The 27,017-nt window shown below is 40.4% G+C and overlaps 2 protein-coding genes across 7 annotated transcripts in view; both read right to left on the bottom strand.

Moving 5' to 3' along the window:
- Positions 1–3,043: 3,043 nt before the first annotated feature.
- myzap (myocardial zonula adherens protein) lies at positions 3,044–20,832 on the bottom strand. 5 transcript variants are annotated; one of them, XM_088297031.1, is made up of 14 exons: positions 20,761–20,832; positions 15,108–15,185; positions 11,512–11,580; positions 8,210–8,374; positions 8,019–8,111; positions 7,146–7,259; positions 6,914–7,066; positions 5,524–5,649; positions 5,253–5,381; positions 5,095–5,189; positions 4,821–4,926; positions 4,136–4,219; positions 3,810–3,916; positions 3,044–3,727 (listed from the first exon to the last, which is right to left on the bottom strand). In XM_088297031.1, exons 4-14 carry the CDS (start codon positions 8,312–8,314, stop codon positions 3,049–3,051), a joined length of 1,791 nt encoding a protein of 596 aa, XP_088153157.1. In that variant the 5' UTR covers positions 8,315–8,374; positions 11,512–11,580; positions 15,108–15,185; positions 20,761–20,832; the 3' UTR covers positions 3,044–3,048. The 5 variants fall into 5 exon arrangements, with proteins under 5 accessions (XP_088153157.1, XP_088153155.1, XP_088153158.1 ...); XM_088297029.1 differs by lacking the exon at positions 20,761–20,832 and adding an exon at positions 16,221–16,803; XM_088297032.1 differs by lacking the exon at positions 20,761–20,832 and adding an exon at positions 16,221–16,797 and having other exon boundaries at positions 3,044–3,322.
- An 811-nt stretch (positions 20,833–21,643) lies between these two features.
- cgnl1 (cingulin-like 1) overlaps positions 21,644–27,017 on the bottom strand; it is a 30,920-nt gene continuing 25,546 nt past the window's right edge. For both annotated transcript variants that reach the window (XM_088296163.1, XM_088296162.1), the window contains exons 15-19: positions 24,888–24,971; positions 24,589–24,713; positions 23,609–23,717; positions 23,368–23,531; positions 21,644–22,519 (exon numbers count right to left, since the gene is read on the bottom strand). In XM_088296163.1, the coding sequence (XP_088152289.1) occupies positions 22,366–22,519; positions 23,368–23,531; positions 23,609–23,717; positions 24,589–24,713; positions 24,888–24,971 (636 nt within the window). In that variant the 3' untranslated portion in view covers positions 21,644–22,365. The remainder of the gene's footprint in view (positions 22,520–23,367; positions 23,532–23,608; positions 23,718–24,588; positions 24,714–24,887; positions 24,972–27,017) is intronic.

The raw sequence follows: 27,017 nt of genomic DNA, 5'->3' as shown, positions 1-27,017 counted from the left end.
GGCAAGCTAAACGTGCTTAGCCACAGCCGCTCGCAAACAGCGGGAACAAGCCGAACTTCTCAAAGCGACATTTCTCGGGAAACAAAGAGTCGTCCTTGAATCTGAAGGGGTTCCTAAACCTTTGGGAAGAGGAGGAAACTAGATTAAACGTATTAAAAGAGCCATGTTTAGTTGGAATGGAAGGAACTACATCTCAAAGTGAGGTTCTTCTTCTTAGGTGGAGAATAAGGGTAGATTCAACATGATTGGGGAAGTATATTCGAGCGCCCTCTGCAGGCCTGACGTGCGATCTACTGAAACCACTTCCTTTATGCGCGCTGAGTGCGGAATCATACGTAGCCGCTAAAATCACAGTCTCACAAGCCATAACTATTATCGCTGACGACATCCGATGACTTGTATAACTGTTATACAACGTATTTAGTAGTCTGAATTGCATAGAGGAGGGTTGTAGTATATCGTGTATATGTAGTATATAGTGCGAAGACTTTTGATTAAAGTTAAGAAATGTGAGACTGCTTTATAACACCACTTGGAAACATGAAAAGTTGAATAATTGAAATGAAGGGCAACTGCTTTGATACACACTTCTAAAATAACAGAAACCGGCTTAAATAATGCTATCAATAATAATAAAACTCTATTAGTGACACGGATCTTGTTTTCCCACAATAATCGTAAAAAAAATATTTCAACAAGAAAGAAAACAAATAAATGTCAATGTGCTACACTTTATTTTATACCTGCAAGTGTATATGTTCCATTTTCCACAAAATTATAAATCACATTGTCCCATTAATGGTGAGTTATTTTTAGAACACACCTGGGGTCTACTCAGGTGGCCCTTGGGGGCCTGCAGGCAACAGATGGTGGCTCTTGATTTAAATGCTCTTTTTTTTTAATGAGGATTCAACATTATAAAACGAAAAAAAAGCAAAACAGTTTTAACAGACAGTTAAAATCATGTGCACAGTCAAATTTAAATAAAAAAACAAAATAGTGTATAGAACATGAGTCTGAGTATAGTTTTAAAAAGTCAATAGAGTCATTTAGTGTATAGTCACTTGTAAAATGAGGAGTTCTGGTTACTTATACATGGTCTCATTATTTTCAGTGTGACGTTTTGTATGTTGTTGATGTAACTCAATTTCTGGGTGGCGGAGCAGAGAACAGCTGGATAATACTTACGGGAGTCACCTTATAAGGTCCTCATATTGATTAAGTGATTATTACCAACATAACTTCATCTCAATGATTTTTAATATGTATTCCCACCCCCAAAGGCACATCACATGTAAATAAACATTACGTCCATGATGTAAAAATAACTTTTTTTTAATTCTTACAGAGCCAATATACATTTATAAGAAAATATATAGTACAAGTAGACCATTTTTTTTTACTTTCCCTTTTCAGTTCATTAGCGCAGTGTGTGCTACATTTATTGTAAACAAGCAAAACATAGTCCTTAAGATTATTATTTACAAACTATGACTCATAATATGAGATTATATACATGTACAGTATGTAATTTCATATGATAGTACTTTGTGCAAACATCACCTGGAATTATAGCATATGTTGACAAAGTAGGACAGAAAAATGATAAAAAAATGTATAAAACGGAATAAATCAAAGTAAATATGCAATGTTGTTTTGTTTTATGCTAGCTTTTGATTAAGAGGCTAGCAGCTATTTTAATACAAAATCTTGAAACTGGGTCGCAATAGAACCTGGACAAAAAAATTCTATTAATAACTTGAAAGACATTGTAAGTGCCTGACCTGTATTTTAAGTACAAATCACAGATTTTCCCCAAATAATATATTTTATTATTGTAATTCATAGAAAATAAAGTTTTGGCAGGGAAGGGTTATAATTTTCCAGCCTGTAAAAAAACAGATAATTATTTAGCTTAGCTAAAGTTTTTGATTAAAAAAAAAAAAAAGAAATAAAATAAAAACCTTGATTAAACCTTTACCCCCCATTATGGTTAAAATTGTTGTGCTTCGCTAAGAAAAACGTTTGCCAACTGTAACTTTGTGTTTCTAAATTTCCACATAGAGTGAACCCCCTCTATATCGCAGACATTTAAGCAATCATATTTTACAGATTTTTTTGGACAGTAATTCAGTGAAGAAAGAGAAGATACGTAAACGGTTTGGTTGACAAATGTTAAATCCTTTTATGTAATGTATTTATACAAATGTAAATTATGTCGTTCTGAACAACGCGTAAACTTTGGATATTGCCATCTCTGGTAGCTCTTGGAGACAGCCAGTGCAAAATAAAAGACAATGAAGACGTTTAAAATTGCGACGGGTGCTTTGTCCCCTGATCTGGGGGTTCCGCCAAGTACTCGTGCCGGAAGGAAGTGCTTTTCGCCCATTTTGCCAAATTCTGAATTTGGTTGCGCATATACCATATTGGGAGTGACAAATAAGGAACATTTTGCCTCTGATTTGGAGAACTGTTTGAGCAAGCGTGTGGATTTAAACGTTTTTATGAGTGCGGTCAATCAATTACATATTTTAACTAATTAATCACAAAAAAAAATCATAATTAATTGCGATTAATCACGTTTCAACTATTTTTTTTGTGAAGCTTGTAACAGATAATTACTTGAATCATATCTTGGAATTAATTTATAATCACCAAATATGAAGTGCATTTTAAATCAAAGACTGTTCTGATATCTTATTTTGATTTATGAATATGATCTAAGTGGAGTTGGGCATTTTTCTTATGAGATAAAATAGAATACAATGTATGCAAATTATTTTGGAAGTAAATTAAACTGAGTAAAAATATTTAATCGTGTGAATTTCTTTTTTAAATTAACCTGCGAGTTAATGCTTTATTTTTACAGCCCTAATTATTCCTAATATTAGTAAGGGGAATATTAATAAAGCAAATTAATATGTTTAACATCTGTAGCAGAGCTCAAATCATTTGAATAATGTGTTTTTTTGTCTCGATAGGATTGGCCGTGATACACAGGTGGTTCATAATAAAAAAAATAAAATAAAAATGTTGCATCCTCTCCAATCACTCGACTTTAATATTTGCATTTTTTCCCATTAATTTCAAGAACGGCGTATCAAGGTATGCGATCCCTGATCTCACTCTCCCGGAGGTGGTCAAACTTTCATCTTGAGTGTCTGTTCCAGCGTCCACCTCGTCTATGGGCTGGCTCTCAAAACTTTGGGATTCCGATGACATTCGGGTGGAGGAGTACGATTCAATCTGGGGCGTCGGGTTGGCCTCTAGGTAGCGGCTGTACTCGACGGGCGTGTAGCGGAGTAAACTGGACTCCATCCTGCTGGGAGGAGGGTTGGTACGCTTGAACGTCCTTTGTTGAGTAACCGTTGTAAGGAAGAGGGAAGCACGGCGGAGAGGAGGTTCGTCTGATACTTGCGTGGGAGATGATGGAGTTGGTGTGGGTGATGAGGGTGGTGTGGGTGATGAAGTTAGGGTGGGTGATGAAGGTGGTGTGGGTGAGGAAGGCAAAGGGGGTAGGGGATGATAAGAGGGTGACAAAGGAGGTTCCGAGGGTCGTGAAGCGTATGTGTATGGTAAGCCGGAATCTGGGGGTGGAGGAGGTCGTATTTGTGGTGGAGGTGGTATGACAAATAAAGATTCAGATGGGAGGTGTTCTACAGGATGAAGAGGAGTCAGTTCATGCAGAATAGGAGAGTCAACACCATGCCCCGGTACTTCGTCAACTCTGTTTGAACAGTCACACGTTAAGCAAAAGAAGTCGCCACACCCCCTTTGAACGAAACACTCCACTCCACGTCGCTTCTTACCTTGGGAGAGTACTGCAGACTTGTCTTGTCTTCCCAAAGTCCAAATCCTCTTCTTCACTACTCTGTGTGGACATAAAATACTTGAGCTTGTCTTCTAATTCATTATTCTAGGAAAAGGAAAACAGGAAACAAGACGGTCATATTCATGCAAAGACTGCAGTCACCACATACCAACGTCCATTGATTGAAAGTTCAGGCTATGCAGCGCTGAGCACCAAAAGAATTTTTAACCAGACCGGCTTGTATACTGACCACAAACAAATATACACCAACCCACACACACACACACGCACGCGCGCTACGCACACGCACACACGCAGTCTTACCTCACACTCCACAATTGCAATTCGGTCCAGCAGCTCTGAGATGAACATGTCCTTCTCAGCAACTTGAGCTCGTAGTGTTTGCACCTTCACCGTTTCAAGAAAAAAAACACAGATAATCAAGTGATCATGAGAGCCACATATCAAGGAACAACCCTTAGGTTTGTTGGTATTGCAAGAAGAAAACAAGTCACAAAGATGATATTTTACATTCACTTACCGTACACCAGTGCTTCTCAATTTTTTTCTTTTATGCCCCCCCCCGCCCCCAGCAAGAAGAAAAAAAAAATCGCGCCCCTCCCCAGCACTCACTCTCCGTCACAACTCGAGATAATAGCGTCTTTGTTGCAAAACAAACCTACATCGAAGACTTAATAGTTGCAGCGCACAATGAGCAAGGAGAGCGCCACTGCCAACTATTGGAGTGGAGTTGTAATTACACGTTGTTGTAGTATGGCAGAAAAAAAGCATGTTTCCCCACCCCACTATTTCAGAAGCTGTGGTTTAGCGGTTTGAACTAAAGAATACTTACCACTTACCAATGATCAATCACCATTGATCTTTTTTTTAATCAATGAAATCAACAGGGATGGGCAAAAAGTTGCATATGCAGCAATGTCAGTCAGGTTTGGTCCGTTGCCTCATGTCCTCATGTTTGAAAAACACAACCTGAAATGAGCTCTCTCACCTCCTCAATCATCACTTTGACCTTCCGCTGTTGGCAGAAGACCATGTCGTTCAAGTGCTTGATTCTCTCTCGAAGACCTCCAGCTTCACTTTGCAGTTCTTGCGACCTGCCGACCACCGCCAGTCATCGTTATTCGCTCCAACCGATTTGCGCTCGTCACACTCACCAAAACAAAACTCGGAAACCAGCGTGTACCAAACATTGCCTTTCCTCATTGGACACTCATCACATATTCAGTTTGTTGTCTCTCCTTTTTTGGACATTGGTCGGATACCTTTTGGCCGTAGCTCCGTCTGTTGCATCGCTCCTATCCAACACGCGAAGACGGCGTTCGCATTCCTGAAGTTTCTGGTGGAGTTGGCTCTTTTCCTGTGGGATCGGTCACATGATTATCATGCGCGTGAGATGTTTTTGTTGTCTCACAATAGTTACCGTTCCCATGCAGTCGAGCAGGCGCTCAAGTTCACCGATCCTCAGATCTTGCTCAGCAATTTTGTCCTCTGCGATCCTGATATTCATCTCAGCTTCCTCTAGCCGTCTGATGTAGTCGTCCAGTTGCGCCTGTGGAAGCAAGTACGTTAAAAAAATGTTTTGCTCTGGCGTTTGTTTGAAATTGCCCAGCACATGTTCTTATGTAGCATGAGTTTGTGTCTTTTGGCAATGGATGTATCACATCAATCGAAAAGCAAATAGTGCAGAAGACCTGGAGGATTTCAATCTCCTCCCTGTGTTTCCTTTGCTCTTCCAGCAGCTTTTCCTGATAGTCCTTTTCGAGTGACATGGAGAGCTCCATTAGGGCTTTACTGTTGGCCTCTCGCGAAGATTCCACCTGGATAGCAAAGAGAAAAAAAAAACAACTGCTGTGAGCAGTCTGAGCTGATGTGAACGGATTACAATGCTGGATGGTGAAAAAAGTTATGTTTTGTTTTGTTTTTATGAAAGGGAAGGAAAGGTGAATGTTAAGACATTTCCATATATGCCTGAATAGGGCGTTGGTTAGAATGTGGAAGTGATAGCAATGATAAAAATGAAAACGGTTGAAAAAAAATAACATTTTCCATCTTCTCCACTAAATAGTGCGATTTTATGCACATGGGAAAATCTAGAATATGTCTGGTAGGTAGTTAATTCTACGATTTTCCTGAGTCATTAAATGACACAAGAATGTATACCTGATGTGGTGCCTGTGAAACTTTATTCAGGGAGCCTTCGCATATTTGTGGTTCAGAAGTTGCAAATTCACCAAATTGCACCAACTATTTGCTGAAAAACTGGAAAAAGTCACTTATTTTCTGTCCTTGTACTCAAACCAAAGCCATAAATGTAATACTTTGGCACCACCTGGTGGCACCTTGGCGCTAAGGTACTGATGAACTGAAGGAAGTTCATTTAAACCAGTCATGGGCAAACTGCGGCCTGGGGGCCACATGCGGCCCGTTAAACATTTTAATCCGGCCCGCCGAACTTGAAAAAAATTAAATGAATAAACCTTGTTTTTGTTTTATTTTCTAAATACTGCGGTGTGTCAAAGGCACATATTCTGTCGTCATGCTTTTGTTCATTTTCATTTAAAATTAAATGTATTTTTTTTTTTCTCCGATGAGGTGAGGTTACCAAAACACTCCATCCATCTGCTCCGGTCCGGCCCCTCTGTCAAATTTTAGAACCCATTGTGGCCCGGCAATCAAAAAGTTTGCCCACCCCTGATTTGGACAAAAGTAGTCCTTTGCCACTATCCTGTGGCATTTATAGGTAATTAAAGTAGCGTATAAGCCTTTTTTTTAAGCGGATGTAAATTCCTCTTCATAGCTCTGCCCTTGTTTTCTGGAGGCTCACTGTAATTTGATGATTGCTTTGCTACTACCTATGTCCCAGATCCCTGTATACATAACAGAATGCGGTATGTCAAGCTGGTCAGGACACATGTAAACAATATGTGTGTGTGTTCAGTCTGATCTTTTCTCACACAATCCTGTACAACAAGTCCAACGTCTCTTATCGGACTGTTCAGTGCAGGCCGACTTGTCGTACCAGCCACAGTTTCCGTGAATGTGTCGGAGCAGGTACTTCCACAGTGATGTCATCCATCCTACCTGAAGTTTGAGCGTCTCGTTTTCGGCATGTGCTGCGGCCAGCTCTCTCTCTTTGTCTCTGAGCTGTTCTTGTGTTCTCTCACAGGTATTGCGCAAACTCTTCAAATCTTCCCTCGCGTCCACTCGATTCTGACAGTTCTCCAGAAGGGATTTCTACCAAGGAAATATAAATGTTCTCAACGTAGAACTAAGTACCGTACGTCTTTACAGGTGCAAAGACACGGTTTGTTACCTGGAGGCCGATATTGGATGATATAAGGGAGCTGTTCATCTGATCAAATTTCTCCATCGCTGCTGTGCGGATTCTCACCTCTGACTCCAGACTCCTGCGGCGGGAGTTGGCAGTCTGTAAAACACACATGTTGAACACACATTAGAAGAGATTAACTCCTTTTCTGGAATTTAAAAAAAAAAAGAAGCGTGATTTAGAGTTAGTCTAAGTCCACACAGCAGACAAGTCAAAGAATATGAAAGATGATTTATTACAATCACTTACTGTACACCAGTGCCTCTCAATTATTGTCTGTTACCCCCCCTAGCAAGAAGAAAAAATTTGCCCCCCACCCCACCACCCACTCTCCGCCGCAACTATAAATAATAGCACTTTCGTTGTTAAAAAAACAAAAAAAAAACACCGTAGAGTTAATACACACTGTGCACGTTGGGCCAAGAGAGCGCCACTGCCAACTACTGGAGTGGAGGTGCAATTACACTTCATTGTAGTAGGCGGGGAAAAAAAGCATGTTCCCCAGGGTCACACGCGCCCCCCTCAGCATTGCACCACGCCCCCCCAAGGAGGCCCCGCCCCACTGTTTGAGAAGCACTGCTGTACACAAACATGCGGATGCACTGGCACCCAAGTAAAAAAGAAAAGTGATGAGCAAAAGTGGACTTTAATATTCATCTGAAAAATGTTCTCTTTCTCTATTAATTTCTGCACTTAACATTAGAAAAATGACCAAAATGGAGTTAGCCCACTCTCGTTCTCAGTGGTTCAACTTAAGTATTTGCCAGGCTCTACTTTGGACATCCCTCATATAAAATGGCAATAAAACATGATCGTTATGATCCTAATCACGAGATGCTTACTGCTCGCACGTCTTACCTTTATTTCCTCTGAGAGCTTGCGCACAGATTGCTGCATGCCACCAAACTGGCCGTACATGCGCTCTCTGACCTTCTCCAGAGAATCTCTCACCTGTATAAACGCACCGTGAGAAAGCATGCGGATAAGATCTGTGATCTGGCAAACAAACGAGAACATGTTGTATTGTTTTGCGTTGGTCCTCCGCTCACCTCCCGGATGTATTTCATTTCATCATGAAGGTGACTGACAGTCCACTCTCGCGCCATCACTTGCTGTTGTCTGTCAGGGTTGTTACTCTGCACTATGCCGTACATTTTGGGCCCGCGATGCTGCAGCGAGGGCTCGGGCTGCCCATTGGTCAGGTCACCGAGGTGCTGAGGGAGACAAGAACGCACTGCTCAGGTTTCCTTCAGCTGGGACTGTCACTTTATGGGTGTGTGTGTGTGTGTGTGTGTGCGTGTTTGTGCCTCAAATATGCAGTCGTCCTACTCGTATATCAAATTTGTTTGACTAGTGTGCAGGTGATGTCATAAAAAAAAAATATATATATTACTACTAATACACGATCGCTTTACAAGCTTCTAGTACTACTGACATTGAAAAAAATTACACCAGGCACACTTTGGGCGTCACTAGTGCGCAGTTTTGTTTCTTTAGTAACATGTCGTTGTCTGAATTCCATATTCACTGCATTACTGTATTTTTCCAGACTATAAGACACACCCGTATATAAGCTGCAGCAACACTTTCTGGGGAAAAAAAACAACAAAAAAACAACAATATACAAGCCGCATTAGGCAATAAACCGTAGTTTTCTATGTTGAAAAAAAATGAGTTGTTTACTGCATGTACAGAACGATTTTGTACTGTGAATGCATAAACAGATTGTTAAAACGATGCCTTTTAACACGACAACAACTTTGCTCATTAAAACATAACAGACTCAAGAGAGAAAAAAAAAATCTGGATTTTTTTAGTGTATTTTCTTAACAGTAGAGCGCCCCTACTGGTGAAAGAAAAATCTACAGCACATGATGCACAACATCATAAAGTAATTGCAGCACTGTTTCTACTCAACAGTGGAAAAAGGAAGTTGTGAACGGATGTCACAAAAAAAAAAAAAAAAAGCTGAATTGAGAGTGTCATGTTTCTGCAACCCAGAACATGAGCTGCTCCTTTTTCTGCCTTTTAGGCCTCCAGCAGTCGCGTGAAGCAAAGCAGACAGCGGCAGTGTAAAAAAATAAAAGCAAATATTGAACGAGGTTCTGTGTGTCAATCATGAGTCTATATTGCATCACATTGTATATTAGTGAAAAGACGAACACGAAGAAGCGCACACACGTTGACAGACTCTCGCGCTTTAATATGAGACAAATCTGCCACAATCTACTAATTTCGCTGGACTGGTTTCTTATCTTGTCATGTGACAAGTCACAAGCCACAAATATTCACGTTTCACTTCCAGCATTTTTTTGGTCATAGATTAGGAATTTGGTGCTAAAATGATTGTCGTGTTGTGCAGACGATCCAAGATGAAGCTGCAATCTTTTGTGGTTTATGTGCTGCTTCATACTGAAAAGTGTTTCCAAGACGGCGAGGCCTTGAGATAAGAGTCACATGACTGTGGGGGATTTTTTTTTTTTCAAGATACAAGCTGCCGTTTAGCTGATTTTTTTGTTTGTTTTGGTTTAACTTACAAGTTAAAATTTGAGATGAAACCTAAGAATTTAACTCACTGCACGTGCAGAACAAAAAAAAAAAAAAAGTTTGGCACATCGGGAAATATTTTCAAAAAAAGAGCCTTTCAATTTTTTAATGCCACTCCCAGTTGAAGTTTACTGAAATACAAAAAGTAAAACAAAGAGAAGTACAGGCTGAGTATTTAAAACAACCGCATGGCTTTAAACAAAACAAAATGCCATAGACGAGCTAACGAATGAATGGGAGTCGCCGTGTTATAACTTGCGCTCAACTTTTTTTTGTTCCTCAATATTGCGATTGCTGTTTATCATGCGATTATTTTATTTTTAAACAAACACAATAAATTAATCGGAATTTCAATAAGTAACAATTGTACTGTTATACAGAAATCTTTTGGTCTCATAGGTTAGTTTTACGCTAAGATAAATACAAATAAATATGAAAGACAGTTGACTTTGATTGACCTTCCTAAACACTTTGGACATTTTGGGAGACCGGCGCCCGTGCGCTCAGTGTAAAAACGGGCGTAACTTCATTTTCGTGCCAGTACAAGTATCGTCTAGCGTGTTTGGTGCCGTGTTGCAACTGTATGGGTGTGCCGGCGAACCAAGCCGCCTTGCCATGACGCAGCTGCTAATTTGGTGACAGAAAGTAGTCGGTATAAAAATGGGTGCATTTACATCCGTGCCGGCGATGGTCTAGAACGGCGCATACAGACGCACGATCGGGAGGTGAAAAGTGACCTCCAAATGCCAGAGGCGGGCATTTTACAGAATTTTTCTGGATTTTGAAGACAAATGGTGCATCAACAAATGTAGACAGACAATACAATACTAACGAGCATATATTCTTTATCCTCTGCAAAGAAGGCCAGATATTACTACAGCATGCTGACTCACGATATTTAATTTTTAAATTTTATATTTAAAAACTTTGGATTATTTCCGTTCGGTTTTATGACACCAGTACTATAAACTAGTGATGGGAAAATGAAGCTTCAAATTTGCTTCATGAACCCGTTGTTGTATTTTGGAGTCCTGTAGACGGCACTGTTGCTTTAAATAAACGGTTTAAAAAATGTCAAGTCAGTGTGCTTTCAGCCCAATGTTGAACAGAGAGTGCCATCTACTGGAGTCCAAAAATACTACAACTGGTTCATGAAGCAGATTTGAAGCTTCATTTACCCATCACTACTATATACTTTTGTCCATCGATACATTATCTGAGCCACTTCTCCTCACGTGGCTTGCGGGTGTGCTGGAGCCTATCCCAGCCGTCTTTGAGGAGTAGGCGGGGTACACCCTGAACTGGTTGCAATCCAATCGCAGGGCACACAAAGACAAACAACCATTCATATTCACAATCACACCGAGGGACAATTTTGAGGGCCATTTTAACGTAGCATGTATGTTTGTAGAATGTGGAAGGAAACTGGAATACCCGGAGAAAACCCACACAGGCACGGAAAGAATATGCAAAGTCCGCACAGGAAAGCCGGAGACGTTATTATGGAGCGTTGGGTTCCTTTTTTTAAAAAATTAAAAAAAAAAAAAAGTATTTTGTTGGATTTTCTATTCCTTTTAATGGCTAAAGATGCTTTGAGATATGAGTGTCTTGAGTTAGAGTGGTCATGGAACAAATTAAAATTGTATCTCAAGTCATTGCTGTGTTTAGACTCATTAATCTATTGGATTTAATTAATTGAACACGATAAGCTTAATAGATGTGCGGGTATGGCGAATATTTTTGGCCGGTTAGTGTTCAGCACATGCAGCGCGGTGTTCATTATTCATGCATCGGCCGACGGTACCTGCTTGGGTGACTCTCTGCCAGCCGGCCTCTCTCTTTGAATGAAGCCATTCCTCTTCTTCCCGCCATCCTGCACACAAACAAATCACATTAACACTTTTAATTCTGAAATGATTGAAAACAAGCTGTGCTTTGCGTCAACCCGCCAGCCGACAAACGTGCTTCGAAACTAACATTCCAGACCTGATGTCCATCAACGGAGGCATCGGTCTTCACATGGAGCCGAGATAAAGAACGAAGAGGACCAGAACAAAGAGAGCGTGTGTTATCATATGGACAAAGGCCAGCCCCTCATTTCTCCAACACTTCACCTGACTCCTGAGAACAGCGCCACGACCGGCTTTTTCTTTCAACCTCTCAACAACACGACAATAAATGCCAACTCTGACTGTTACAATGTGTTTAAATACACACTGCTGCGCAGTGTTGACTTGATTTTATTTCACCGAAACCAAAGCCGTGTGAGTTTGTGGGAAATAGAGTAAAGTCCATTTTTTGTTGCCAGGAGGAGAATATTTAATTAGGTACACCTGGACATGCTTATCTGAATCAGAATCCTTTAACTTATTCACTACCAGCTGAGTAAAAAAAAAAAAAAAAAAAGAAATGGATTTTTGACGTCTTTAGCTGTCAATGGTAGTAAATGAGTTAAAAAAAATCTCTAAAAAGCATTAAAAATTAGACAGCTCTCCTATGGGGTACCTAATATTATGGCCGTCAGTGAGTGCACATGGACAGGTACAAACAACTTGAAGACAGGTTTTTGAATTAATTACACGCCAGCGCCAGAGTAAAACACTTTAGTGTGTCGTTGAGTGCTCGGCTCAACAAAGGTTCCTCTGTATCGCATGACTTTATCATGAAGGGCATAAGACACAAAGAGCCTTCAGACAAACGCCAGTCAAGGCCACTTGGGGTGGAAAAAAGATGAACTTTTGCGGTAACAAATTCCATTGCAGGCAATGTGGCCACTTGTAACGGCGCCACTTTGTCCGCCATTTTGAGCTGAACGGTCGCAAATGAATTTTTCTGGTCACTGCATGTGTGGATTATTGTCAATGTGTCGCATTTTTTTAAGGGCCCCAGGATTAAAACGTTTAACGGGCCGCATGTGGCCCCCGGGCCGTAGTTTGCCCACCCCTGCGCTAATCATGTTGAGAGGATTCACTTATTATTAGAGTAAAAAAGATAATTTTGAGGACTTTATCGAGATGATAAACATTAATATTCAAAATGTTCAATTCAATGTGTGGAGGACACGAGGTAGTCGGTACTTTATAACCTCGTGAACTTTGCTTGTGCCTTGAACGAGCGCTGCGTTGATGTTTATCTGCATTGTCGCACAATATCAGCCGCACCGCTTCAGGAAATCCTCCGGCATGCAGCTTGGAATTGTTTGTGTGAACGATAACGGAGACTGTCAATGAAGTTTAAGAGTAAACTCAGAAGTGGTACGTGTCTGTGGAATGGCAAAAGATCGCTGCCAACGTACAGTTCAGTCGTGTTGAACTTTGACTCCCGGCATTTGAACAGAGATATGTCATTTCTACAAAATGCTCGTGTTCCTTTTTTCAATTATATTGCTGCACTAAAGAAGGTGCACGTGTGTAATGTGTATTATTTAAGCATTTTTTTTTCCATCAGCTTTAGAGGCCACATGAAAAAAGTAGCATGTTGGGGCCCTGTACTTATTTTATTCATTTACTGCATGAAAATTGATTTATTCTAACAATAAAAAGGTTTATTCATTTCATTTTTTTCAAGTTTGGCGGGCCGGATTAAAACGTTTAATGGGCCGTATATGGCCCCCGGGCCCTAGTTTGCCCACACATGTTTTAGAGTATACAGTATCTGTACGCTATCTGCTATTATCACATCTCCACCTAATGAGCCATAAAACCACACTGCCAAAGTCAAACACATGCAGTCTGACGGAGGTATTAAAATGTCCGTGTCATAATAGGCGCACGGAATACATCATCACAGGCGGCAAACGTGTTCCTCGCCTCTCACTGTTCGAACAACATCTCGTCCCTTCCAACACGTGACCACACCCTCTGGAAGGGAAGCACGCTCACAGGTTACTCTGCTGCCTTATCAGTGTGTGTGTGTGTGTGTGCGTGAGAGACATAGCCCTGCCGGGTCAAAGTTTTCACAAATGACAGCCACGTCTACGTCAGGGTCCGGAATAGACTTGCAACATAAGGACGCCACAAAAACATGACGAGTCACGTCGTCATGCAAAAAAAAAAAAAAACAAAAGCGGCCGGGGCGGTGTCGTGTCAGCCACTGCAAACACTCGCAGAGCGGTGCCTGCAGCATGTACATACAGTCAGCACGCAAGTTGACTTGAAGGCAGAGACACACGGATCACGTTAGCACTCCATGAAACAGCTGGGAGGAAAACAGGCAGCCGGTGAGCGTGCGGAGATCAAATCGAAGGTGCTCACTTTGAAAAAGTATGTGAAAAATGTTGAGTGAACCTATTCTCAGGCCAAAATAATCAAAGTAATACTTTGACGCCGTTTTCTGGCATCTTGGTGCCAAGGAATTATGTGGACGTGAGTTGAGGAGTTAGATTTTGCAAAGTTGTGCTTTGCCGTGTGAAAAGATCTTGAGGGGTTCAAGTCGACTTGGCTCATTCGTCCTAACAACTTTGTTTCCTTGCTTCCTTCACGTCTTCTGTCCTTCCAACCTGTTCTTCCCTTTCCTTTGTCCTTCCCTACATTTTTAAAACCTTCCCTCTGCCCTTCCTTCAGTTCTAACAAGTCTTCCTTCCTTTTTCCATCCTTTATTTTCACATTATCCTCGTTTCCTTCTTTCCTTCCGCACACTTCCTTCCACCCATCCTTCCTCCTAACATCCTTTCATACCACCCTCGTGTCCTTTGTGCCTTCTGTTCTACTTCCATTCCTTCTACGCTTCCATCCTCCCTCTTACCTTTCCTTTTCATACAATCCTAGTTTCCTTCCTTCCTTGTTCACACCCTGCTTTTCTACAGTCTTTCCATCCATCCTTGTTACTTATTTCCTTCCTCCTTTCTTCCTACCTTCCTTCCGTCTCCTTTCGCGTCATCCTTCTTCCTGCTCCGTTGCACCCATCCTTCCTTTCATACATCCTTGCTTCCTTCCTTCCTTTTTTCTGTCCTACCTTCCATCCTTCTTTACACCCTTCAGAGCCTTCCAACCTTCTTTCCTTTGTCCTTCTCTCTCTCTATCTACACTCAATACCATCATTGTTTCCTTCCTTCAGTCCTTTTCCAGACTTTCTTGTTTACTTAATATCTTCCTCTCTTTCATCTTTCCTTTGTTTCAAAAATAAAATACAAACTTAAAAACGATACCGACTTTTGGCCCACCTTGGACAGTACTTGAGATGTAAAATAGAGCTTCAGTGAGTCCTTTGGTCCAATGTGAAACACGTGTAGGCACCATTGCACACGCCCTTCACTCATGATTATATAACGCAGACCAGACATCTTGAGGAGATTTTTGATGAAGTATTTTCAGTCAAGGCAGAATGGACATGGATAATGTGGAATCTCGGCGATGGACCGAAAAATAAATAAATAAATAAATGAAAAAACAAACGACTTACCGTTTCGGGATGAGAACCTTTGTGTTCCTTGTTGGAATTTCCTGGATGCAAAGTCAACCTGAGGCGCCTGATTGTCCTCTAAAAAGCAAAAAATAAAAAGTAAAAATGTGATTAATGCTCACATTTCAGGGAATATAAAGACGACAGTCATGTTGCAATTTACTGTGGTTATTTTTTTATACAATTGTGTGGCTGTTCAGAATTTTACAAAGTGCGATCATTTGTCATTAAATGTAAAAATGTGTGTTTTAATTGTTTTTAGGTCCTCATATTACCAATATAGTGATCTGTAATACATCAATAAAAAGGTCAATTAGACACGGGAACTTAAACTTTTTGGCATTTGCAAAAGCATAAATATTGTTAACTAATGATGAATGATATAATTAATTAATTATCTTGTGAAAACTTTTAACATAATTAAACTAAAACACACACTCACACACACATTATATATATATATATATATATATATATACACTTGGTGTGATATATATTTATGAATAAAGACAATATACAAATCTGCAAATGAACATATTAAAAATATGACATTTTATTACAGGAATTCTCATACTTTGGTATAATAAATAATGTACTGTGCAATAATAATAATAATTATATTAAGATTTGAAATTAGATGATAAAGATGAATAAATTAAATTCGCATTTCTTAAAACGCAAACACGCAATACTTTTTCCTTTTTTCATCGTGCCAACAGGCTGAGGTTTTTGTTGTGTTTGTCGAAACAACCCCCAACGCCCCCCAAACAACACACGCCCGCGCACCCCCCCCCCCCCCCACACACACACACACACACATACACCCTCATTCCAGCATCAAGTTTCAGCGTCCTTAGTCTCCAAAGGCCATTTATTTATTTCATTGCATTGTTGCAATAATGACAAGCGGTCAGCCTGCAGCACATTTGGCCTCGCCTTCTTGTACACATCCTGTTTTACGCACACATTGTCCAAATGCATCGAGGAAACAGGACGGAGGTACGATCACAGACACTCCATGGATTTGCAAAAATAAAGAGTGGACAGAGGACAAGAAAACCAAAAGACGCCGGTGAGACAAAGTGGATGTCTTCTCACTTTGGAACGTCTTACCTCGCTATTGGACTCAAGTGCGTCGGCAGTGGTGGTGGTGGTCCTGGAAAAGGTTCGTCTCGGCCCGTAGTGAAGCATGTCTCCGCTTGTGTCCACTCCACGATTCCACAGCGTGTCCCCCCTCCTCCTCCTCCTCCTCCTCCTCAGTCGACCCTCCTCCCACTCTTCCTCTCACTGCTCCTTCCTGAGTTGCGCTCCAACTCTCAGAGGCACCATATGGAAATTCCACCGTCGTCCAGTGAGTTTGGGTTCGGCGTGTTGTCCGTCAGCAGCACGGCGGGGTCATTGCTCGTTTGCTGCGTGCGCGCGCCGCCAATCCACCTGACTGACAAGCTGCTCGGTCCCTCGGCTACTCAGTTCGTTCTCTTTCTGTCTGAGCTCCCCATCCGACCTGTCGGGCCACATTTCACCTCCCTGCCCCTCTTTGACAGAGCAGACCTCGCAAAGAGGGCGGGGATGGTGTGGCCTGGCCTGGCCCGGGTCCTCCCACTCGAACCGGGGCAGGTGGAGCTCCAGGTGGAGCTCCTCGGTGACATATCCTCGCGGCTCAAGTCACCGCGAACAATCCTGACACTTTCTTGACACAATGAAATGGAACAAGAACTGTCAACGCCATGACGACGTAGGCTGAGAAACAATGTCGCTAACAGGAAGAAATGAAATGCGACCTGTAATACTGGTTTAGATATTGCGTCTTATTGCAATCTACACAAACCAGTCAAGCATTACCTGTGCATTAAAGTATTCTGTACATAAAAAATATAAAGTGCTGTTAATGTAACGTTGCGACTTTAGATACCGGTGCTCCCCGCCACGCTTTCCTGATTTATTTATTTATTTATTTTTAATTTATTATTTAATTTGTTTTGACCTGCCAGCAGGAATCTGATGTACATGCACTATTTTTTTAAATTATTTTTTTTTTTTTTTTTTTGGGGGGGTGAGCAGTACACACAGTAAATGCCTTGGAAACAAATGGCCACCACTTTGAGTATGGCTTGTAATTGTAGAGGCCATAGGTTGCTTGTATTAATCTTGCTCTGCTCGTTTTCAATTATCTAATTATTTTGGCAGACCCTGACTTGTGGGGCACACCCTGGACTGGTTGCCAGTCAATCATAGGGCACATACAGAGAACAAAACAATTCATAGTCATATTCACACCTATGGAACATTTGAGAGACTTCAATTAATCTTTTTCAACGCGAAAGGCAGCCGCAGTAGCCTGCTGGCCAAGACACACACAAGCAACAAACAAATGTGACCACTGCACCAATGTGCTGATGTCATCACCACATTTTAAAAAATGTAAATTATGTGTAAACACAGATGTTTCTGTTTGTGTATAATGTAACACAAGCAGAACTTTCAAAAATGGCAAAGTGGGGCACCTGTTGCTGGCGATGAATAATTGATGACGGTGGCATTATTTTTTAATGTCCTCACTGGACGTGTGTGTCTAATGTCTCAGCAAGGACAATCGTGGCGACAAGCGGCTCACATTCCCAATTCCCACCCTTCCGACACTCCCTGCACATATACGACAAAAAGTGCAGGAAGCGATAGTGAAAACAGCTCAAGCCCCTGAAGCAATAAGTCCATCCTTTCATACTATGAGATAAGAACCCAAAAAATAATAATAACAAAGTGCTATGTTGGCACGGTTGACTAATTAGTTAATGAGTAACCGCACATCAAACACACTTATGCAATCGGTCAACAAGTGGACGATCAGTGTCACGTTGTCACACATAATTCCTCACATTTAAATACAGTATAATGTGTAAACACGTACGTCGATATACATTTTCATGGATGTTTTCTGTTCTGTTCCAACTGCTTGCTTTTAATTTACTATATTTGCACAGTGACTTTGAGTGACCTGCAGGGTACTTAGAAATATACAAAAATATATGAGGTAGTGGTTGAAGGTAAGAAAGTATACTTTCTTACCGTATTGACATTGGGATAGTACGTTAAAAATTACTTTGGCACGTCGGTTATTCAGCCAATAATATAATATAAATAAAATAAATACAAGATCAAATATAATAATAATAATTAATATATATATATATATATATATTTAACTGAGTTAAAATATTTAATCGTGTGAATTAAAAAAATAATAATAATAATCCTGAGTTAACGCTTTAATTTTGACAGCCCTAATATGCATATCTATATGGACACAAACAATGAAGAAAAGCACAACTTCTCAGTAAGCTGCAGGAATCATAGTCATTTTATAAGGGCTAAAGAATATAAAATAATTCGTTTTCAGTGGACACTCACAGTTTTGCAATTTCTGAAATCATGGATTCGCGTCGTCGCTGAATTTTTTTCAATTGAGGCACAATCTGATTAAATCTTTACATTGTATTTAATTATATTATTACTGGATGTTTTCATAAAGTGCAATACCGCCAAGTGTTATTTTTCTTATCAAAAACACAAATTTTATATTATTTTTGTCTGTGACACAACATTAATTAATGACTAAACCAACGTGATCACCATCAGAGGGGTGTAGTGTTCTAATTTTGTTTCAAAGGTGTCGTTGCTACGTGCCTGCCACACAAACAAATGAGACGAACACAAGGACGAGTTTAGCCAATTCTAAGAATGACACTCCTCCACAATGCCGTGGTGGTTCTGAAACTTCCTCACACGACCTCAGAAAGCAGAATTAAATACAAGTTGACAATCGGGGACTTTTCTAATTCCACAACAAGTACAATTGGAACGCTTTAAGGGTGTGAAGTGAACGTGTTCACAAATTGGGAACGTCTGAACATAAATCAAGCATTATTGTTCTTTGTAAAGTCAGAATTTATGAAAAGGAACTCATGCGCTCCAAAAACTTTGCAATTTTGTCTCAAGTATGCGCTTGATCTGGACTTCATCAACGCTTGAGGGGGAGTCGGCCACTGTGCAGCGTTCACATTTTCACGCATGGTGCATGTCTTCAGAAGACACGTCTAAGAGGCAGTGATGGATGTTTACTTAGAAATAAAAAAGTTCAACAAACACACATACAGCACTCGAGTTAATTGTGTTCCGACTTCAAACTAATAGCATCAAACTTCAAATGCGACAGAAGCCTCGGGCGTTGAATGAGTCTGCGCAGCAGGATTAACCTGCTCTCTCTCACACTTCATGCGTTCACAATCACTACCGGGGAACTTCTGGAACGTTCATGTCACAAGGTCACATGCACGTGAATTCAAGCAATCAAAAACATTCACGTCATATTGCTTTTTACAGGCTAGAAATTGTTTACGTACATAATGAACAGGTGAAATCACAATTACAAAGGACAGCTTTGGACTTACATGAATCTGCACAACTATTAAGACAGTCATTCTCAAAGTGTATTTGTGGCACCTGAGCTCCCTGTGGAGCTTTGCAAAGAATTGTTCAGTAATTGTTCAAATTTGCATAATGTTACAGTGGCTTTAATTGAAAAAAATATAACATGTTTTTTTTCTTTTTATTAACCTATAGTTTTCTTAATGTAATTCATGCGCAGCATATTTTAATTGAATTATTATTTAAGTCATTTGTTTTCTTGTATCCTTGAACTGCTTAATGTTGAATTGGCTTACAATGGCATTAAATATAATTTGGAGGAATAAAACCACTGCGTTGTTTTTGATAACATTTACTGCTGGCCTCAATAATCAAAGCACATTTTACTTTCTTTTATTTATATTTTTTGCTAACATTGGTGAGTGTATTTTTATGTGCACATTTTGGAAGATTTACCTCCAAAATATCACTTGGACCTTTGCTTTGTTTGTTTTGTTTTCAATATCAAACTCGATGAATGAAATATCAATAAAACTGAAGCCTCAAAATGTGTATTAACCTTACTAAAAGTCAACTAAATAGTTACGTAACTATGAATTTATAAAATTGTGTATTTTACAGCACAATGGTAAAGCTTACCTTCCGACCTTTCATTTTTCATATCATATTTTTTTTAATTCATTTAATTTATAAGGTCTTTAACATCACGATGCATGAAATTGACTTCTTTCTAGGAGGCAATGTGCCTCCTGGCCACAAGAGAGCAGCATTGCGCTGTCAGTACTTTATTAAAGTCTACCAAGCACCAAGAGGACCTGCACAACCTGTATTAAATTGCAAAAATATTAAACAAATGTTTAATAACCTTGATGACGACGCTGTTTGATGATTTGTTTGATATTCTTGAAATATTATGTTCTTTGCACTCTCAAGTAAGATTCACAAGTGCATTCGGGAACACGTTGAATGGCTAGTGATAACCAGCGTTTGCTATTCTAGTAAGATAAAAATGGCACTTGTCATAAGTTCTACTAGCGTGTCCGAGTTATTCCACTTGATTAATTGTCTTACCAGTGAGAACACAGAAGATACGAATACATAGATGGACCTTACGCTGAATATCAAGGAAAGCGCCTAAATAAACAAACATCTTTCCACACGAACGTGTCGGCAGAGTCAACGTGGCTTAAGCGAATCAAGCACTTGTTGGAATCTCAAGAATGATCACCTTGTTATGGCGCTTTTCTTGCCGAGCCACGTTAACCCGCTCCACTTGTCACAGATGTACGAGGGCCACTCCAAAGGTCAATTTGTCTCTTTCACACTGAATGGCAGGAGACGAAGGTCACTCAAAAAAAGGAGGGGGGGGGGCGAAGGGCGTATCTATTCACTGGCACCTACTTGGAAGAATCGATTGTCTTTTTTTTGTAGTTTTTGGGACGGAGTGTGATCATTACGTCAGTCTTTAAGAGTATGACAAAGTTCAGAGTTGAGAGGTGAAGGGGGGGCTCAAACTAATGAGGACTCAAACACCACTGAGAACCTTTCATACATGCTACTGAAATGTATATTTCAGTATGTCGTGAGTTCATTTAATTAGTTTGCATGAGAGCTTTTCAATATCGCCTGTGGATCAAGAAAAAAATCACAAGCGTGTGAGAGCATTTTTGTAGCACGTGACGGCTTTTCATTGTTTGAGCTTCAGTCGCAGTGTGAGCAAAAAGCAAAAATAGTCTCGGTCCTAGTGAGAACATCTCAGTAGTGTGTGAGTGTGTTTCTATATTGTTTTGGTGTTGACTATGAGGGGACTTCACTCATCTTTGAGTGGGAAATTTAAATCAATAGTTAAGTCTCAATCGTGTGTATGAGAGTATTTTCAGGAGTGTGACACAATTTTAGCAGTGTATGAGCGCTTGCTTGATGCATGAGAGCATTCAAATGGTATGCATGAAAGTGTTTCAGTGGTGTGTGTGATCTCGTTTCTGTTGTGCGCATCAGTCGTATGAATGTTTGTCATTTATGAGAGCATTTCAGTCGTGTGCGTTTCACTATTGTGTGAAAACAGTTGTCCTGTATCGAACGCTGAGACAATATTCGGAGACGGGCACGGCTGATAAGACAGAAGCAAGTTTATTGGAGTCACAGCAGAACAGTAAAGAGAGGTAGTGGCAGGAATTAGCTTTCAATGCACTTTGCAGCCTATCGCTTAATTAATTGGAGTGCAAATAATTACAGTGACGCAACACTTTTGATTGTCAGTTTATCACATTCCGTCAGGAAAATTCAGGGGCGGGGGGGCGTTACAAATAGTACACAAGCAAGCTATTGGGATTAAAAAATAAGCAGCTATTGATTTGTTCATTCAACTGATTAAAAGGCAGTTACATATTTCAACAATCGTGTAATTGGAGTAAAAAAAAAAAAAAGTTCAGTAGATGTATTGAGACTGATATAAAAACAAACAAAAAAAATGTGTACAAAGTCCCTCATTCATTTTCCCCTAAAAACCTCCTCAAAGCAAGATCTTTTGTTCATATCCACATGAATAAATAAAAAATAATCCTTGCTCATTAAAAATACATTCCATTTAAATGACCAGTATATAAAAAAAAAAAAGTGATTTGATAGGTTATAAAAAAATAGACGGTCGCGTTGAATGTGGAAAATACAAACCGACTTGAACGTATTTACACATCTCTTCTCTTCCAAAGATCCCAGAGCCGCTCAAATAATACTGAAGCAAGTCAATGACATCCCGCCGCCGGATGGAAGTCATTTCAGCGCAGCCATTTGGTCCAAGAGTGAAGTTAAGCGTTTTTTTTTTTTTGTTCCGCTACATGCTGAAAGTGGACAGCAGGTTGTCCTGACTGGACGAGCGCTTGTAGCCGGAAGTGGAGCTGAAATACGTCTCGCCGTCCGTGCTGATGTCGTCGTCGTCGTCGTCGTCGTCCAGGTTGTTGAGTAGCGGCGCTGAGGTGCTCTTACGTCTGCAATAGAAAAAAAAAACTTTTGGTGTGTGTTTAATTATTATTGTTTTACGATGTTTTTACAAAGTATGGTTTATTAAAGTGCTATTTTCTTTATGAGAAAACATTTTAGTTTTTTGGTGGGCTGGAATGATTTATGCCGTTTCCGTTCATGTCAACAAAGAAAATGAGAAGTGTTTTTGAGTTACAAGCAAGTGACTGATTGAACTAATCTCTTATCTTGAGGCACCACTGTATGTGGATTTATGAATATGCAAATATGGAAAATAATAACCACATGCAATTCTGACACTTTTGGGCTCAGATTTTGACATGTTAAACTTTTAACTCACTTTTTTTGCTTTTGATATTAAAGATGTGTGTTGCGTTATTTTGAAGGGGCAGCACATTTACACTGTGATATAAAATATTGTCATTGTTACAATAGGACATTATCTAAATCAGGTGTGGGCAAACTACGGCCTGGGGGCCACATACGGCCCGATAAATGTTTTAATCCGGCCCGCCGACCTGGAAAAAAATTAAATGAAAAAACCTTGTTAATTTTTTATTTTCTATATAGTGTGTTTTTTCCAAGACATATATATTGTTACAATGCTTTTGTTAACTTTCATTTAAAATAAAATTATTTTTTTTCCGATGAGGTTTGGTTACCAAAACACTCCATCCATCTGCTCCGGCCCCTCTGTCAAATTTTAGAACCCATTGTGGCCCGCCAATCAAAAAGTTTGCCCACCCCTGATCTAAATGCACTAAAGCGCAGCGGCCAAAACAAAACATAAAACATTCCAGTCCTATTTGCTGACTGTGTTGCATCATCGCCGGTTATTTAAAAAAACAATTTTTACCTCATCTCACTGCGCAGAGACTTGAGCTGACTTTGCAACTGCTCGTTTGTTTCTTGTTGCTCGTCCAAGTCTCTCTGCAGCTTCTTCTTGCCGTGCTCCAGCCTGTCGATCTCCTCCTCAGCCTCGTCCATCTGCCTCTTCAGGGCCTTCAGCCGCAGATTCAACTACGACGTGCGCAGGAACGGCGTCAAAACAGCGTCGAGTTTTGACGGATTCGACAGGACGGGCGCGTTTTACATACTTGGTCCTTTTGATCCAGCATGGTGTGGTGTTCTTCCTCCACTTGCATCATCACTTCTTTAACCTTCCTTTCCAGTCTGCGGTTGGACAGTTGCAGGTTGGCTCGTTCCCTGAACGACATTTGGGAGATTTTAACGTCCATCTGCTTGTTTTTTAACAGTATTGTCACATACGTCACAGAAATGCATTTTCATGTGGACAGAGATTTTAATTGATCTTTTCGGACGTTTTTGGAACCGGCAACAGAAAAATAGTAACCAGCCTAACGTGAACACAAGCGCTCTTGTGTGATGTCAGAAAAGAGACAAAAAAAAAAAAGACGTGAACACAAGCGCTCTTGTGTGATGTCAGAAAAGAGAGAAAAAAAAAAAAAGACTTGGATTTGCGACAATCAACTCAGATCTTGGCAGAGAGTGTCTGAGACTCGTACGAAATGGCGTAGAAGTGAGTCTTACTTTGTAAAATACCATCTAGGGAACTCACTTTTATTCAAAACATGACATTGGGTAACTTTTAATTTCTGCCGTCATGAATGAAATTATGCTGAAACTGTTAGCAAGATGAAATAACATCTCCTTATTAAAATAAAAAAATAAAAAAATAAAAAAATCAAGAAATCTATAAAATTACAAGGCGGCTAATTACGTTTTTGAGACCATATAAAACATAATTAGTGAGAAAAATAACCTTTATTGGGCGATTTTAGTGGCGGTAATATACACAGTGCATGTTAACTAAAAGTTAAAAACATTATTCAAAAAATATTATTCATTTTTAAATTTAAATGTATCAATTTATTTGAAGGCATATCACTAAGAAAAAAGCAGAGAGCAACATCAACCCAAATTAAACTTAAGCGCGGCTTCTTTCCATGCAGTTCATCATTCCCTCTCCGAACTTCGTCCTCGCTTTCAAAACGTTTCTATTTCCCTGCCTTTAATCGCCTCCTCTCCACCCCCGCTCGGTGTACTTTGACCTCACCTCTCTTCTGCCTCCAGACGCTCCTCCAGCTCATGAATGCGATCCTCCAGCTGCGCAACCTGGCCCACTTTGCTGGACTTGTGCGAGCCCTCCATATCCGCCAGTTTGTTCTTCAGGTCTTTGCTCTGCGGAGGCCACGCACAGGAACATGAGACGGCACGCTTGAGCTCTCGCACGTGAAACCGAAGTGAGAGTTGATGCCGTAATTTTAGAATGATGAGGAGGAGACACATTATGGATGATCTGGTGGTGAAGTGTATGTTTGGACCGGGCTTCCTTTAAGGCAGGAGGGCGTGTACCTGTCTCTCCAGAGCCATCTTGTCACACTCGGCATCCTGCCGGCCAGCCCTCTCCTGCATGAGTTCATTCCTCATCTGGTCCACCTGTCAAGCCCAGACACGGTCACGGCTTCACAATTACTGTGACACACCGTCTGCACAAATCCAATTTTGCACTCGGTACAGCGCGAGAACAATAGAGGCCTTGTCGTTAAAGCGGAGAGGCGCTGTGGTAAATCGGCGTGCCGGATTGTCTGGTTTGGCCGCATTGTAACTTATGCGGAGACCTTCAGTGTCACCTCGCAGTGACGCAACGGTGTTGAAGAGAACATGTACAGCGGTGCTTAACTAAGGAGCGACCCACCGCATACAGTTTAAAGGTCAGCTGCACCCATTCTCTTTGCTGAACAAAAGTTGACGATTTGAATCCATATATTTAATACCTATTGTGCTATTTACACATGGTTTGATTTGAACTATTTACCTCATCTATATGTCTACCTAGCCATTGTAGTCCACTTATATATATTTTTCCTTAATTCCAGATCAACCATTTATAGCAGGTGTGGGCAAACTACGGTCCGGGGGCCACATGCAGCCCGTTACACGTTTTATTCCGGTCCGTCGAACTTGAAAAAAATTCAATGAATAAACCTTGTTAATGTTTTATTTGAAAAAATGATGTGGTTTTTCAAAGTCATATATATTGTTGTTATGCTTTAGTTCACATTCATTTAAAATTAATTGTATTTCTTTTTCTCCGATGAGGTGAAGTGACCAAAACACTCCGTCCATCTGCTCCTGGTCCGGCCCCTCGGTCAAATTTTAGAACCCATTGTGGCCGCCAAGCAAAAAGTTTGCCTACCCCTGTTCTATAGTGAGGAGCTTTTAAGAATCCTCACCTCACCCCCAACATTTTGTACCATGTTTTATTAGGTAAAATAGCACTCTATATTGCTGTTATAAAAGCAAGTAAAAGTCGAGTAAAAATAAAAAAAATAAATAGTTTTTGCATCATGACAGTGATTCCGACAGCATATTCCATTGTAAATTATTATTATTTTTTTTAATCAAATGCAATATGAATATGGTTTGAGGAAATGGTAAGCCACTTTAAATTGAGCCACTAATACGTAAAAAAATGTGCATCTTCCTGAAAACAAAACAACTTAAGTGGGCTTAAGGTTTAAGCCTTGTTTTTTGTTTTTTTAAAGATTTAATCACTATCTGCCAAACTGTTGCTTTTTATTAAGTTTATCTTGTCTTCTTTAAAATAGGTTTGGAGTTTCTTTTTTTTTTTTTTAGACAAAAACTTTGTTTTCCAGTGAGGAGAGAAATCCATTCAGACATGTCACGCGGAAGTGTGACAGCTCTGACTAAGGCTGACGTGACAGCTGCAACTGTCAGTAAGGTGAAATTTCTCTCATCATTTGGAAAAAAAAATCTCAGAATAAAAAAATAGTGAGCCCAGTTCTAACCAACGCGAGGATGAAAACCTATCGATTTGGCCACAAAGCTTCTTTTTTTCTCCGACGGGAGTGCAGAATTGGTGATATTTTATGCCAATTAGCGGGTGACAGTGAGCCGCTGTGATGAGCGATGGTCCCTATAAAGCAACGCACCCAGCGCGGCGCTTGAGGGAGCTGAATCAGCAGACTGGAACATGCGGTGAAACTAATCAGCTTTGTGAGAGGCGAAGGGGAGATTACTCTCATTTCGACAGGAGGGGAGCACCTGGTGCCGGGAGAGACGCAGGTGTTCCTCCTGCTGCCTCCAGAGCAAAACACACACGCCGACGACGCCCGTGTGAGTTTGGATGGCCAGCCGTTGGCGCATGTACTCCGTATGTTTGATATTTAGCAGGTTCACAAAGTCGTGAACGTGTGTGCTCTCATCCTCCGACTTCAAGGGAGCTGCCACAGCCACAGTAAATGAGGCTGGTGGCCAAATCCCGTCTTCCGCTCACATTTTTAGTACAATCATTTTACCAATAGATGGCATTGCTGCAGTGTGCTATTAATTTTTTATTTTTTTTTTTCCAGATATTGCGCAATCTGAGCTGGGTCCTCACTTTCCAATTCGTCCCATGTGTTTGAACAGGAAATAAGTCAATTCAGCAATTTTAACATTGAAATTGTGGATACTGATGTA

The sequence above is a fragment of the Idiotropiscis lumnitzeri genome, chromosome 5 (genome assembly GCF_059441095.1).
Source record: "Idiotropiscis lumnitzeri isolate Australia: NSW breed Sydney's pygmy pipehorse chromosome 5, RoL_Ilum_1.0, whole genome shotgun sequence".
Taxonomy (NCBI): Eukaryota; Metazoa; Chordata; class Actinopteri; order Syngnathiformes; family Syngnathidae; genus Idiotropiscis; species Idiotropiscis lumnitzeri.
Note: the sequence above shows the minus strand (reverse complement) of the source record. Positions and strands in the feature narration are given on the sequence as shown.